This window comes from Delphinapterus leucas, chromosome 15 (assembly GCF_059928025.1).
Source record: "Delphinapterus leucas isolate spDelLeu-1000000601 "Yukka" chromosome 15, BTC_Dleu_Yukka2, whole genome shotgun sequence".
Taxonomy (NCBI): Eukaryota; Metazoa; Chordata; class Mammalia; order Artiodactyla; family Monodontidae; genus Delphinapterus; species Delphinapterus leucas.
Genome location: NC_143143.1, coordinates 19,494,305 through 19,510,541, shown reverse-complemented (window position 1 = coordinate 19,510,541; position 16,237 = coordinate 19,494,305). Strand labels below are relative to the sequence as shown.

The 16,237-nt window shown below is 41.8% G+C and overlaps 1 protein-coding gene across 5 annotated transcripts in view; it reads left to right on the top strand.

Annotated features, from left to right (window-relative positions):
- The window catches only part of TNRC6A (trinucleotide repeat containing adaptor 6A), a 97,206-nt gene that overhangs the window by 56,654 nt on the left and 24,315 nt on the right, over positions 1–16,237 (top strand). For 3 of the 5 annotated variants that reach the window (XM_022588503.3, XM_089896010.1, XM_089896007.1), the window contains 12 exons: positions 123–2,696; positions 4,038–4,214; positions 5,107–5,282; positions 6,411–6,443; positions 8,028–8,108; positions 8,483–8,534; positions 13,404–13,546; positions 13,939–14,085; positions 14,249–14,386; positions 14,858–14,986; positions 15,436–15,513; positions 15,774–15,984. In XM_022588503.3, the coding sequence (XP_022444211.2) occupies positions 123–2,696; positions 4,038–4,214; positions 5,107–5,282; positions 6,411–6,443; positions 8,028–8,108; positions 8,483–8,534; positions 13,404–13,546; positions 13,939–14,085; positions 14,249–14,386; positions 14,858–14,986; positions 15,436–15,513; positions 15,774–15,984 (3,939 nt within the window). The remainder of the gene's footprint in view (positions 1–122; positions 2,697–4,037; positions 4,215–5,106; positions 5,283–6,410; positions 6,444–8,027; positions 8,109–8,482; positions 8,535–13,403; positions 13,547–13,938; positions 14,086–14,248; positions 14,387–14,857; positions 14,987–15,435; positions 15,514–15,773; positions 15,985–16,237) is intronic. The other 2 variants (XM_089896008.1, XM_089896009.1) reach the window with 2 other exon arrangements.

Sequence of the window (16,237 nt, the reverse complement as noted above, 5' to 3'; positions counted from 1 at the left end):
GCCTTTGTAATTATACTGCCAAGTATTATAGCTTGTTGATGTTGAGGAGCCATGTACATTTATAATATATTCATCAGTTTTCCAAACATTTCATACATTTTTGTGCTTCTTCTTTATTCTAGATATAAACCACAATACTTCAGGATCCCATTATGAAAATTCGCAGCAGGGACCTGTGTCTTCTACAAGTGACTCTAGCACAAACTGTAAGAATGCTGTTGTAAACGACTCGCCTGAAAAAGAAGCATGGCCCTCAGTCCCTGGCAGTGATCTAGAGTTGGCTTCAGAATGTGTGGATGCTGATTCTGCCTCCAGTTCTGAATCAGAGAGAAACATCACTATCATGGCTTCAGGGAGCACAGGTGGTGAAAATGATGGCCTTCGGAATAGCACTGGACTTGGATCCCAAAACAAGTTTGTGGTTGGTAGCAGCAGCAATAATGTGGGCCATGGAAGTAGTACTGGGCCATGGGGTTTTTCCCATGGAGCCATAATAAGCACATGTCAGGTCTCTGTGGATGCTCCTGAAAGCAAATCAGAAAGTAGCAACAATAGAATGAATGCTTGGGGCACTGTAAGTTCTTCATCAAATGGAGGGTTAAATCCAAGCACTTTGAATTCAGCTAGCAACCATGGTGCCTGGCCAGTGTTAGAGAACAACGGACTTGCCCTAAAAGGGCCTGTAGGGAGTGGCAGTTCTGGCATCAATATTCAGTGCAGTACCTTAGGCCAGATGCCTAACAATCAGAGTATTAACTCTAAAGTGGGTGGTTCTTCTACCCATGGTACCTGGGGAAGCCTTCAGGAAACTTGTGAATCTGAAGTAAGTGGTACACAGAAGGTTTCATTCAGTGGTCAACCTCAAAATATTACCACTGAAATGACTGGACCAAATAACACTACTAACTTTGTGACCTCTAGTTTACCAAACTCCGGTTCAGTACAGAATAATGAACTGCCTAGTAATGCAGGGGCCTGGCGTGTGAGCACAATGAATCATCCTCAGATACAGGCTCCGTCGGTTGTAAATGGCACTTCCCTTTCTCACCTTAGCAACGGAGAGTCAAAAAGTGGAGGCTCTTATGGTACTACATGGGGTGCCTATGGTTCTAATTACTCTGGAGACAAATGTTCAAGCCCTAATGGCCAAGCTAATGGTGACACTGTGAATGCAACTCTAATGCAGCCTGGCATAAATGGGCCTATGGGCACTAACTTTCAAGTTAACACAAATAAAGGAGGAGGTGTGTGGGAGTCTGGGGCAGTGAATTCCCAGAGTGCATCATGGGGAAATGGTGCAAATTCTGGAGGAAGTCGAAGAGGATGGGGAACTCCTGCACAAAACACTGGCACTAATATACCCAGCGTGGAATGGAGCAAACTGCCTAGCAATCAGCATTCCAGTGACAGTGCAAATGGCAATGGTAAGAAGTTTACAAACGGATGGAAATCTACTGAGGAAGAGGATCAGGGTTCTGCCACATCTCAGACAAATGAGCAAAACAGTGTGTGGGCCAAAACGGGAGGTACAGTGGAGAGTGAAGGTAGTACAGAAAGCACTGGACGCCTTGAGGAAAAAGTAACTGGGGAAAATCAGAGTAGAGATAGAAGAAAAATTGATCAGCACACATTACTCCAAAGCATTGTAAACAGAACTGACTTAGATCCACGTGTCCTATCCAACTCTGGTTGGGGACAGACTCCTATTAAGCAGAATACTGCCTGGGATACCGAAACATCACCTAGAGGGGAAAGAAAGACTGACAATGGGACAGAGGCCTGGGGAAGCTCTGCAACACAGACTTTTAACTCAGGGGCATGTACAGATAAGACTAGCCCTAGTAGTAATGATACCTCATCTGTATCGGGGTGGGGAGATCCCAAACCTACTCTGAGGTGGGGAGATTCCAAAGGCTCAAACTGCCAGGGGGGATGGGAAGATGATTCTGCTGCTACAGGAATGGCCAAGAGCAATCAGTGGGGGAATTGCAAAGAAGAGAAGTCTGCATGGAATGATTCGCAAAAGAACAAACAGGGATGGGGTGATGGACAAAAATCAAACCAAGGTTGGTCCGTTTCTGCCAGTGATAACTGGGGAGAAACTTCAAGGAGTAACCATTGGGGTGAGGCTAATAAGAAATCTAGCTCAGGAGGTAGTGACAGTGATAGGTCCGTTTCTGGTTGGAACGAACTTGGTAAAACTAGTTCTTTTACTTGGGGAAATAACATAAATCCAAATAATTCATCAGGATGGGATGAATCTTCTAAACCGAATCCTTCCCAGGGATGGGGAGATCCTCCAAAGTCTAATCAGTCTCTAGGTTGGGGAGATTCGTCAAAGCCAGTCAGTTCTCCAGACTGGAACAAGCAACAAGATGTCGGATCTTGGGGAATCCCATCAGCTACAGGCAAACCTCCTGGTACAGGCTGGCTGGGAGGACCTATACCAGCCCCAACAAAAGAAGAAGAGCCCACAGGCTGGGAGGAACCATCCCCAGAATCCATACGTCGCAAAATGGAGATCGATGATGGAACTTCAGCTTGGGGAGATCCAAGCAAATACAACTACAAAAATGTGAACATGTGGAACAAAAATGTCCCAAATGGCAGCAGCCGTTCAGACCAGCAAGCACAGGTACATCAGTTGCTACCATCTGCAAGTGCTATCTCGAACAAGGAGGCAAGCAGTGGCTCTGGTGAGTTTTTATTTTATGGAGCCTGTGTTACAAAGTACTTCACAGTATTGTGAACCTTGTTTCAAGTTACTGTCATTATAAAACTTGTTTAACCAAGTATTTGGATGTGCACACAAAGCTTTTTTTAACTCTAATCCAGGAGAAGTTTATAGGGAAGAAAATTATGGGGAAGGTGTTTACCATCAGGGAACAGAGCTCTCTGCCTTTGGCAGTGTTGGCTGTGAATCCCACATACTCCATTCTCCGTTAGGAATGCTGTAGAAGGCAGAATTGGAAAAGTGATGTCAAGCTGGAATGCTGTACACTTTTTTTCAGTTCTTCTGAGTCAAGCCATCACGTTTTGGTTTTATTATTTGACTAAAATATCCCCAGAAATAAAACAAGCATCTAATAAGCACAGTGCTCTCTAAGAAACTAGGTACTATATTTGGCCTTAGAAGGAATTTACTTAAGTAGGCATGAAATCTAAGTCTATTGGATATAGCATGTATGTATGTTTGCTTAAAACATTTAATAATATCTTTCTAGTATATTCCACTTTCGTCTTATAGCAAGGAACTAATCCCTATCCTCTGCAAATTACCTTGACAATGACATTTTTCATTAGTTGTCATCGAGATGTGTTGCCTTTGTTAATGGAGGTTTTATTGAATATTCCATTGGATGTAGAGACAGAAGTGTTTTCATGAACTAACCCTTCAGCACCTAACTTTTTTTCTGAGTATTATTAATTTAGATATAATTCTTAGAAAAAACAGGTATGTATCTAAGGGGAAGGCTGTTTTGGTTCTTTTAAACAACGTGTTTATGGCTTGGCTTTGCCTTGCTTCGGACAACCTAATAAATTTTTTAAGAAGCATTGTTCAGCATGTATAAAAGTAGGATGCCTACCTGTTACTAGTCTTACAGTAAATTGCTTTTTCCAGAACAGTGATGTTGAAAGGTTGTACGTATAGTAAAAATTTTATACACATACTGTACCCAGCTTGATCACCTGCTTTAATTCACTAGGTTTGACTCAGAATGACTTGACTTTTCCAGGAGTTAAATTCATCTTCAAAGGAGGATGACTTGCCATAATTAAGGTTATTCAAAAGAATCTCCTGTACACCCAGAGGGCAATTCTGAAAGAAGAGGTGAAAAAAAAATTCATACCATATAGTTAAATTATAATAATGGGAAATTATTTGTCTTCTTTACATAAAACAGATGCCATCCTTTCTGCCTATCACAACATTATTATTTAATACATAAATGTGAAGGTCGTCTTCTTTTGTTCCCTAAGTATTCCTTATTGCCTTTACCGTGTGCTAATGACTTCTTTTCCCACACTTTCTAAAGGCTGGGGTGAGCCCTGGGGTGAGACTTCTACTCCAGCCACAACTGTGGATAATGGTACTTCAGCATGGGGTAAACCCATAGACAGTGGTCCCAGCTGGGGCGAACCCATTGCTGCGGCATCCAGCACATCCACGTGGGGCTCCAGCTCTGTTGGTCCACAAACATTAAGCAAATCTGGTAAGTTATTGATAATTCCTGGTTGTAGCAGTGGTGATCTCATTGACTATAATTAAGTAATTGGATAATGCTTATGTCATTGATAATGTATCCATGTATTATCATACTGGATGATTTCACTATTTGTTTGGCTCTTTGAACTTGTTAATGTGGTTTGCTTTTTTACCTTTCTGAATTTTCCTATCTTTTCTTTTTCTTAGAAGTGTATAACTATTAATGATTTGCATGTACTTCACCAAATCTAAATTATATTTTATCAAATTGGATTATTTAGAAATAGTCAAGCAACTTTCATGCTATCCAGCACGAGAGACTGAGTATAATAGTCATGGGGACACATGTCCAAACTGTCTGGCTCAGGTTCCAGATAATTCCCTGAATATTACACAGAAAACGAACAGAGTTCAGGAAGGACCCTCAATATTCAGATGAACATTGTCACTATTCCCATAGGAATTCCAAAGGCCGAGTATAGAGATGAAATAAATACTTTCTGCTTTTGACTTGCTATGCTTTTGGGCCATTCTCCTTAAAAATATGTATTAAAATTAATTTTTTAAAATTCTGTTCGTCCTCTTGGCCCTGTGCGTCACCATGCAGCTTGCTAAGCAAGTACGAGCAAGAATGCCACCGATGTCCCATGTTTAGGAACCCTCTGATTTGTAAAAGCATGGCAGGTGTCTTATTGAAAATTTTAATAAAAATAAATTCTTGTTTAATGTAGCTTTTAGCTCAGCATATAACATACATTTTTGCCATGCAGATCTGGTAAGGGAGATAAAAGAGGGTTTTTTAGGTTCTCCCCCTGCTCTGCCTGCTTAATGAATGCTCAGCCTCCAGAAAGAATTGTTTGATTAAAGCATGTTTCTCTTTATCACAAATCCACAATCAGGGCCAAAATCTATGCAAGATGGCTGGTGTGGTGATGATATGCCATTGCCTGGAAATCGCCCCACTGGCTGGGAAGAGGAAGAGGATGTAGAGATTGGAATGTGGAATAGTAATTCATCTCAAGAGCTTAATTCATCTTTAAATTGGCCACCATATACAAAGAAAATGTCATCGAAGGTAAACATTTCAAGGGCAAAGCCCTTGAAACTTTAAATTCCAAAGGTAGTTTACCCACAGAAAATTAATGTTCTGCCTACCCGTTTAATGCAATCAGTATAGTCCATGCAGTCCCCAACTTAGGTAGAACCTCTTGTATGGGCAGCCACCTAGAAAAACATAAGACTACAGGAACTTCCTTTCTCCCCACTGCTACAGCTTGGGATTTCTCTCCTCCTCCCCCTCCACCAGTGCTGCCTGGGACAACCCCTTACCCCAGGGTGGTACCTGCAGTGCTGAGGATGAAGAGAAGGGCAAATCTCCATGTCGACTCTTTCCATCCCACTGCCAGTTCGTCTCCCATTCCACCTCCTCACCTGGAGTCCCCGACCTCTGCATTACCCAGAGTTACCATCCTCCTTACTCATCCCCCATCTTTGTCCCTTCTCCACCCTGAAAGGTCCTGTGACAAAAATCCCTAGGAATGAGTAGAGTTTTGTTTTGCTTTTAAATGTGGACAGATCTTATCCCAAACCTGGCTCTTCATCAGAATTGTATGACATTTGTTTAAAAAGTATAATTTCCTATACCCTAGGCTACTGTTGTTTTGGAAATTGGACCAAGTTTCTTGTCCTAAACAAGCTCTCTGAATGTTTCTGATGCAGAGCCAGGTTTGAGAACACTGGTGTCAGATTTTCTTGGGGACCATTTTGAAAATATGTGCCTAGTCCCCCAGGTGATTCTAATATATCCTCTCCACCCTATTTGAGAACAATTTGTTTTTGAGGGACCTTAGAAGTCAGATACCTAGTAGCTCACTGCCAGGGTCCCTCCCTTTTGATCCTGGGATTCTAAGTCTAGGACCTGCCATTTTCATTTTTAAAATTTTTCATTTGGCTGAATTTGCCTATTGCCTCACCATATAGCTTATGAAGTGCTTTCCCATATTTTACATGAATCATTTGATCCTCATAACCTTCTGAGATAGAATACTAATGAGGAATTTGAGACTGGAAAAAGTGGTGACTTGCCCAAAGTTGCATAACTAGTAAGTGACAGAGCAAGGACTTAAGTTTAGGTCTTCCAATTCCAAACCCTGTGTTCTTCCCACTGGACCATGCTGTTTTGTGACTTTGTCTTTCCTTACAGGGTCTGAGTGGCAAAAAAAGGAGAAGGGAAAGGGTGTGTAGCCTTTTTACTCTTTCTCCTTTGTTTCTACTAGTAAAAATCTTTTAGAAAGCAACTGCAAATATTTATTTAGCCTCTGCTGTGTGCCAGGTACTGTGCTTGGTGCTGGGGGTTCAGAAACACTAGGATAAGAGCATACCTTCAAGGAGCTCAGGGTCTGGTATGGGGCATTAAGAGTTGCTCTAAGGAGTGTTAGCTTGAATTTGGAAGATGCCTCGGGGTGGGGTGTGTTAGGGAAAGTGTTAGCCTGATGTTACTAAAATAACAGAATTTTAGAGAAGAGGTGACAATCTAATCTGTAGTTAGATTAGGGGCAGATACCAAAGTGTTTTCAGTAACATGCCAGAGAATTTGAGCTTTATTTTGTATAAAATATGGAGCCAATCAAATTGAATAGAAGGCAACATCAGTTTGGTTTTTAAAATTAATTTCTTTAAAGAAAGCTAACCAGTGATAGTATGAAAGATAAATTGGAACAGAGGAGAGACCAGAATTAGTGATCTTAGTTCGGAAGCTTCTGCATTCATTCTGGTTAGAAAGGACAGCCTGAATTGGGAAGCAAGAATAAATGTTTAGTAGAAGGGATTGTTGTGAGAGACATTTGGAATAAAAGAGACAGGTATTGGCAACCAGTTAGGCATGGGGTGGGGGTGAAAAAGGAAAAGGAATCAAAGCCCACTTCAGAAACCTTGGAAAGGGTTAGATGCTTGCTTCAGAGACCTGCAGTTAGGGGGAAATTACGAAGCTGTGTTCTGTTCCACAGTCAGAAGGAATAGGTAGTAGCAATGGGAAAGGGAAATGAAGGCAACAAACTGAGAATTGTTCTGTGATCCTCACGTTAATGGGAGGCCTTGGTCTCTATGGCTTCCAGCCTCCCTGTCTACCAAACTGCTAATCACGGACCATTTTTTCTCTGAAGTCATGTCTCCAAGTAGTTTCCGTACCTCCCATACCCTAAGCAGCCACAGAAAGCCAACACCAAGTAGGAGGAATCCCAGCTTTAGTTGCTGCTGGGGATATTGTGTTCTTGGCAGCATAAATTGGAATTTTAAAATACTCTTTCATATGGAAACATATGGTGTTTTTTCAGTACGGTGCACATAGCATAATTAAATTATGGGTTTAATTGGTTTCTTTGGACTAACCTGAAACCTGGTGACTCTTCTTACTTTGGTTTTGTGTGAGAATTCTACAAATCCAAATTATAGTTAATCTTTTAGGACACAGTTCATTTATAAATTGGAAACTGTCTGATGAACAGTTCTCCATTATCCAGAGGACTTTTAAACTTTTTGTGGGTCATCAAGGCCCTTTGCTTCTGTCTTTTCCTTCTGACTGCTTGCCTTTAGAGATTTCTCTGTGCATTACAGCTATACCAGAGGACTGGAGCAAAGGAAGTTGAAAATCAAATAAGTTGATTTTTAATTATGAACAACTCTGTGAGAAGAGTTGGTTGGAGGAGAAATTTATTGGCTAAAAATGAGAGTTGGGAATTGTCTTGAAGTTTTATTAATCCATCACTATACCCAGATAAATAGAGATGGCCATGGCATCTTTCTACTCTTTTATTTTACAAAGGGAATGATGAAAGGTGGAAACAAACAAGAAGAAGCATGGATAAATCCATTTGTTAAACAGTTTTCAAATATCAGTTTTTCGGTAAGTATGTTTTCTTGGCAACCTCCTTCCCTTTTAATGGTGATCCATAAACTTACCCTAATACCCTAATTTCATTTTTTTGTTTTCTTAACAAATAATTATTTTGAGTCCTTATGAATATGCTGAGGTTAGAATAAAATTTTCCATGACGTCTTCTTTATTTTTACAGTTTTAGCTAAAAACATTGATCACGTATCTTTTTTTTTTTAGTTTTATTTTTAAAAATATTTTTTTATCATATTAGGCAGTGAAAAATGAAGTTTTATGATCCACTTAAATTTCACAAATAAGGAAATAAAGTAAAATTCTTCACTTTTAATTTATTTTCATTGATAAATTAAGGTCTACTAACATGCTACTTTTTCCTTCTTCAGAGAGACTCACCAGAAGAAAATGTACAGAGCAATAAGATGGACCTTTCTGGAGGTAAGAAAAAATTAAATCAGTTTGAGTTTTATATTCATCATTGATGGAGAAACTTATCTGACATGATCCTACTGAAAGAGCACTGACCTTGACCAGGAGAGGGAGACCTGGGTTTCTGTTTCAGTGTTCCTATTCTCTCTAGCATACATTAGAATGGGGGGGTTTTATGAGTTAGTATGCCTTTTAAAGTGTAAATCACTGTGCAGATCTAAGGTAGTGATACTGTTAACCTTTGATTACCTCACATTTAGTCCTGTCAAGAATAAGTTATCCAGGTTGAGTGATACAGTCTTCTCAATTTAGGGAGCAGTGTGTACAAAGACCCAGCTACATGATAGAGATATCTTAAACCATACTGGGGAAATGGCAAGTCGTTCCATGTAATGGAAGAAGAAATATAAATTGGTTGTGGTGGTGGGAGTGTGGTGACGGTAAAAGCTTTACTTAGGTGAGGTTGCCAGAAAACTAGGTAGGTGCTAAATCATGAGGAGCTTGGGTGTCTGAGCTTTATTCTGAAAGTATGGGAATAAAGAACTTTAAGCCAGGAGAATGAAATGATTTGGTCTTACGTTTTACAAAAATAATCATGGCTGTAGATTGAAAATATCTTGGGACAGAAAACACTGGCAGCAGAGGAAGACTAAAAGATACTAAACATAGCAAAACCAGTTAGAGATTTGTTGCTGTAGCCAGTGAGAATTTTCAAAGCTCTAAACTAAGACAGTTGGTGGGAAGAATCTTAATTCAGTGTAGATATAGGAATTAGAATCAATAAAAGTTGATAACTGGCTTGAATCGATTTGCTGTGGAGGATGAGGGTGAGGGTGTGGTAAAAGATAATTCCCAGCTTTCTTGCCTGGGCAGTTTAATATGTGGTACTGTTGTTGTATTAGTCTGAGTCCAGGCAGAAGAGAGAAACTACATAGTCGTTTGAACAGGGAAAGTTTAATACAAATGTAAAGAATCACTATTAGAATGAGGGATTGGCTAGGAAGAGATAATAACGAGACTCTTCAAGAATATATGAATATATGAATAGCAGATATAAGGAGTAACCTAAAGACTAAATTATAAACTCAACAGCTTAAACAGCTGTTCAACAGCTTAAAAAGTGAAAAAAGGGAAGAGAAAAGAAGATGGCCTATACAGATAAGCAACCGATAACATGCAAAACTACTGCCATCCTTATTTCTGTAATTGGTCACAAGCTCTCGTTGGTATCTTTGGCTTCCTTCTTTTACTACCCATTCCATACTTCCCCACTGTCAGCCAGCACCTCAGCTGCTCTGGGTTCTTTCGCTGGTGGAGCGACCCAAACCTTCATTCCTGCAGGGTCTGAGCCCTCAGTCATCTCTGATTTTTTGGTTGTTATAGTTTTTTCATTAACCTTTACTACTGGGCATGGAATGACTAAGAAGCACCCCCAGACGCACACACCCACCCCCTGCCCACCTGCCCGGATTCCAGAGTCTTTGCTGCCTTCGTTTTGTAGCAAGAAGCCAGGTCCCCCTTGGTAATCAGAGTCAGTCACTCCAGCCAGCAGGTGAGCCCCCCGCCCCCTTGCCAGCTGGTTCAGTGACATCAGTTCTTAACTGTATCCTGTAGGACAGAAGCCCATCCTTTTAGAATGTTGTCTTTCAGCTTGCTTTGTAACTGGGTCTTCAGGAACCACTTGTACCTATCAGTTTGGCTAGCTACTTTTGGGTGATGATATATGTGGTAAGACCAGTTAGTTAAGCCCATTACTCTACTTCCTTTACTATGAAATGAGTTCCTTGATCAGACACAGTGCTGTGAGGAGTGATGGATAAGGCCTTTTGTGAGACCATGGATGGCAGGGGGGGAAAGTCCGTATCCAGAATATGCATCTATTCCTCTGATGACAAGGCTCTGCCTCCTCCATGGCTCACTGAATGGCAGAGAAGTTGCTGTGCTGCTGTGCTGTTGGAACTTGCTGGAAATCTACCCTTCTAGGGTGCTGGGAAAAGCTGTTCATGGAGAGATGTCTCACCTTAGACACTCTGCTACAAAGCTGCCTGGAGGTATGTGGGAATGCTGGGAGAAGCTGGCCTCCGAGTGAGGCTGATCACCCTGTACTGCAAGTGTAGGGCACAGGAGAAGCTGGAAGCACTGCCAAAGCCGCCAAGGGCACGTAGGCAAAACTTCCGCCTGCAGTGTCTCTCCAGCGCCCTCTGTTGACAAAGCCTCAGTGCCAACTGGTGAAGGAAAAAAATGTAGAGCCCAGATATTTTCACAGAGCAGTCAGAAAGTGTTGAATTTGGAGCTGAGAGACAATAAATCAATAACTGGCCATTATTTGAGATAGGAAATATAGTAGGGGAAACAGGTTTGATAGACAAGGTTACTGAGTTTAAAGTTGCTATGAAAACCATGTGGTGATGTCCAGTAAGCAGTAGAAAATCTGGATGTGGAGCTTAGAAGAGATAGGGCTGGAGATAATAAGTGTAACTAGACACTGATGGTAGTACAGCCTCAAAAATAGGTTGACTAGGGAATTCCCTAGTCGTCCAGTGGTTAGGACTCCAAGCTTTCACGGCCAAGGGCCTGGGTTCGATGCCTGGTCAGGGAACTAAGGTCCTACAAGCTGCTCCAGCATGGCCAGAAAGAAAAAAAAGGTTAAAAAGTTTAATAAAAAAAGAAGGTTGGCTAGAGGCTTATAGAGTAATGGACCAAAGACAAACTCCAGGGGGAATAAAGACATTTAAGGGAGATCTGAGGAGAAATGGAACAAGTTAGAGTAGAATAGAGTAATTTTTCAGTAGTCAGATGAGAATAGAGATTTGAGAAGAGGAAAGTGATTGTCATGGGATGGATTTGATCCTGGGGGTTAGGACGAGTCATTGGTAACTTTAGCCAAGGGCCTTCTTAAAGGATTGGTCAAGGGGCGGCTGCCACATTTGGCACTCAGATGGTTTTTAAAGTGATGCGGGGACTTCCCTGGTGGCCCAGTGGTTAAGAATCTGCCTGCCAGTTCACGGGACACGAGTTCAAGCCCTGGTCCGGGAAGATCCCACATGCCATGGAGCGACTAAGCTTGTGCGCCACAACTACTTGAGCCTGCGCTCTAGAGCCCATGAGCCACAGCTTCTGAGCCTGTGTGCCACAACTACTGAAGCCCGTGTGCCTAGAGCCCGTGCTCCGCAACAAGGGAAGCCACTGCAATGAGAAGCCCACGCGCTGCAACGAAGAGTAGCCCCTGCTCGCTGCAACTAGAGAAAAGCCCGCGCGCAGCAACAAAGACCCAACGCAGCCAAAAATGAATGAATGAATGAATGAATGAATAAAGTGACGCGGAATGGTTTGGAGAAAGGATGTATCATGCCACTTTTTGAAAAGATTTTATTTAGGTAGGCAAAAATAATGTGGATTGTTAGGAAAGAACAGCTTGGAGAGAGACTTGGAAAAAGAGTTGGTTGGGTTTGGTTACAAGATTAGATGTGGAGAGTGAGGAAAAGAGTTCAAGATGGCTAGCTTGGGTGTGTCAGTGAATGGTGACACCGTTAACGGGGGAAAGAGAACAGAGGAGAGGTTGTTGCAAAAGTTCATTGCCAAAAAAAAAAAAGTTCGTTGCCATTTAAGGGAGAGCTCTTAATTACAAGTGCTGAAGGGTGGGTTATTCACATATCTGGACCAGTACTTCTGGAAAGCAGCAGCATTTGAAAATTGTACCTATTTTAAGAATCCTTTTGTTAAAATTTTTTTTTCCACTTGCCTAGGATGAGGGTAGTAGGGGTGAGTGTTGTGGTGGCTGCAGCAGCAGGCATCTCAAAGAAGGACAGCAGTTGCAAAGAAATTATGGGTGAGATCTGAGGACTGAGAAAATGTGGAGCCTGAGGAACAGGGAAATGGGAGGAAAAGGTATTCTCGCAAGGTAAAAACCAGGGTTTCAAGGCTGTGTGACTAGGAGAATGAAGATGCCACTTTTGAGTCCCATGAAGGTCTAGAGGCGATATCATGTGCTTGGTTTCACCTGTTAAAAGTGACAAAGGGGCACTCAAGTGGCTATGCTCAGCAGGCAGTTAAAGATGTGCGACTGAGCACAGGAGTGAATTCAGAGTAGGCATTAGTATTTGAGGGTCACCTTGGTAGTGAATAAGCCTGGGGGAGGCCAGTTTGAGAGAGAGAGTTGAAAGAGTGAGACCTTAAACATACTGAGTACATCCCAGCATTGAAGAAGCACAAAGAAGTGGGCTCAGCTATGGAAAGAGGAGGAGAAAGAGAACCCAGAACGGGTATAATATGATAAGGACGTGGAGTTAGAGATTTGTTTAAGTAGGATTGTAGCCTGGGAGCTGGCTATTTTGAGTGAAGATTTTTTGCCAGATGGGCTTTCTGTGAGAGGAGGGGTCATATTTATTGCAGCTTAGTCAGAATGAGGAGAGCGGAGCAAGCCCTGAGAAAAGAGGAAGACCTTTCCCTGTCTGCTAAATGGGAGTGATGGTAGTAGAATTATTAGCATTAAATGAGAATGCATGTTCAGAACGGTGCCTGGCACTTTGTAAGCATATGCTAGATGGTGGTTTGTCTTAGTGCTATTTCTGTTGTTTGTCATTGGAAACTATGTTGTTATTTTAAAATTAAGCAGATTATAGATGACCAATAGATGTCTTAACCGTCTATTTCCTAGTCTATTTTCAAGTTAATTTGGTTCAATAAAATAACAGTATTCGCTAAACCCAACTTGTGAGGAATGCAAGATTTATTAAGTGCATTCTTCACATGGTCCTGGTCAAGGCAGAATTCATTTTGGTTTGGAAGTGAGTACTTTTCTTTCTACTGTACATTTATCTGAAACCATCTAGGTTAGTTATCTTCCTACTTGATAACGTAGTCTCCTGCATTTATTAGGAATGTTACAAGACAAACGAATGGAGATAGATAAACATAGCCTAAATATTGGTGATTACAATCGAACGGTCGGGAAAGGCCCTGGTTCTAGGCCTCAGATTTCCAAAGAGTCTTCCATGGAGCGCAGTCCTTATTTTGATAAGGTAAGTTGTTCGTTTGTTTTTTGTTTGTTTTACCCTGTGGCTAAGAAAGCAATACACTTAATAGCATAATTTTCTCATTAACGGTTTAGAACATTTAATATAATATAAAGTGTTATAACCCAGTGCCAAATATTACTGGACTTGTAGTTCATTGTCCTTTTATGTCTCGATTTATCATAGGGGTTGCATTTATATTTTCCTCTTAATCCCATAAAGTATGTTTGGTTCTTTTTATGTACTCTAGAATTAACACTAATCCGCTCTCTTCTGTTTTCTGCCTGTTTCCTGTTGATGCTGGAATGTCATTGACTTCTCTTCTGTTCCTGCAATGATTTCTCCCTTCCACTTGTTTGCTTGGCTGGTGTTGCACATCTTTCTGTCTGTCCAATCAGGATGGCATTGTAGCAGATGAATCCCAAAACATGCAGTTTATGTCCAGTCAAAGCATGAAGCTTCCCCCTTCAAATAGTGCACTACCTAACCAGGCCCTTGGCTCCATAGCAGGGCTGGGTATGCAAAACTTGAATTCTGTTAGACAGGTAAGTCCACATGTGTATTTTAGGCTCTCTGTTGATTTGTATAAGTAATAAGATCTCTCTTACATGTAGTTGCTGTGTTTAAATCAATGTTTCAGTGTGGTAATGAGGTGTTTGTCCCTAAAGAATCCCAGTGTTATTTGGTGGTGGTTGTTTGTTTTTGTAGAATGGCAATCCCAGTATGTTTGGTGTTGGAAACACAGCAGCACAACCCCGGGGCATGCAGCAGCCTCCAGCACAACCTCTCAGTTCATCTCAGCCTAATCTCCGTGCTCAAGTGCCTCCTCCATTACTCTCCCCTCAGGTGAATAAATTTCCACTATATTCTCTACCCTTTACCTGGAAAAGAACCTTGAATAAATTTATATTTGAATGAGATGACTAGTTGATCATCATAGTATTTATTGGCAACTTTGAGATGAAACTAATTCTGAATTAGTTATTATTACAGAGGGATGTGGTAGGGTGAAGAAAATGAGTCAAAGATAATTTAAATCTAAAATTTATCATTCTCTTTCATAAAATACCTTGAGGGGAGGAGGACAATAGCAAAGTAAATTTGACTGGCTTAAGATTCATCTCTGTCACTTTATACGTAACACGTGAAAACATATGTGAACAATAAATTAGTGAAGTCAAGAAAGACAGTTAGAACACAATCCCCCCCCCAGTCATAGTCCACAAATGTTAAGTGCTCTACTGATAATTTAAAATACACAGTACATTTTGCTAGCTTGGGTTACTTTTGTTATTAACCTACCATTATGATCCTAAGGTTCCAGTTTCATTGCTGAAGTATGCACCAAACAACGGTGGCCTGAATCCGCTCTTTGGCCCTCAGCAGGTAGCCATGCTGAACCAGCTATCCCAACTAAACCAGCTTTCTCAGATCTCCCAGTTACAGGTAAGTAGAATAATAGCCTTATTCAGTATACATTTATTGAGTGTCTACTGTGTGCTAAACACTAGAATGTGCACAGGAAGTGTTGCAGTAAACAAAACGGGCATAGTCATGGCCTTCAGGGAGCTAACAGTCCATGTGTGAAGACAGATGGTGAACTCGAAGGGCAGGGTGCTCTGTGAGCAAGGCCAGCCAGGTCTGGGCTGGTGGTCGGGGTATGATGAGGAGGAAAAATTTCCCTGATGAAGTGGAAGTTTAGATTGAGCAAAAGATTGAATTCAATAGAAGGGCTGGAGGCCAGAGAGTCCAAACGAGATATTAGATGAGGCAGGGCATGTGGGCATTGACTAGATGAAACCATGCCTTTGTAGGTCCCTCTGCCACCGTCACTCTAGGGCACGCTAGTCTGTGATGACGTGATACTGATGACCTTTTTGCAATCTTCCCTCCAGCGATTGTTAGCGCAGCAGCAAAGGGCGCAGAGTCAGAGAAGCGTGCCTTCTGGGAACCGGCAGCAGCAAGACCAGCAGGTAGATCTGATCCTTCCCCTTGCTTTGCTTGTACTCAACTTATATCAACTCCATTGTAAGAAGACAGTCGAAATGCCTTTATTAAACTATAATGGAAAAGGTTGTTCATTAAGTCTTCTGTCTGCCCAGAAGTCTTATTAACTGGTGCATAGTGATTCTTCACCTTCCTACTGAGAAGGAAGTGAGTTCAGAAGTGAAGGGGCGTGAAGGTGTCTGTAGAGACCTTCCTCCGGTTTTTCACGTCGTCTTGTCGTTTTAAGGGTCGACCTCTGGGTGTGCAGCAGCAGATGATGCAGCCGTCGCGTCAGCTTGATCCCAACCTGCTGGTGAAGCAACAGACTCCGCCATCTCAGCAGCAGTCACTCCATCAGCCAGCCATGAAGTCTTTCCTTGAAAATGTCATGCCCCACACTACACCTGAGCTGCAGAAAGGGCCATCACCAATAAATGCTTTCAGCAACTTCCCCATAGGTGGGTTTCTCCTTGGCCAAAGCATTCGGCTGGTGCTTCATGATCACAGGTTAACATCCTGCTGTCTTACCTGTCCAGATGTTCTCTTGTGAGTGCCACGCTGATCTTTAGCTGTTCCCTCTCAGAGGGTGGCCACGCCTCTTCTAGCGCTAGCCTCTTCATGCTTCAGGAACGCCTGTCTCCATTCAAGAAAATCACACTATTTAAAAAATCCCATGCTCTTTTGAAATGAGTTAGTGTAAAGGTATTATTT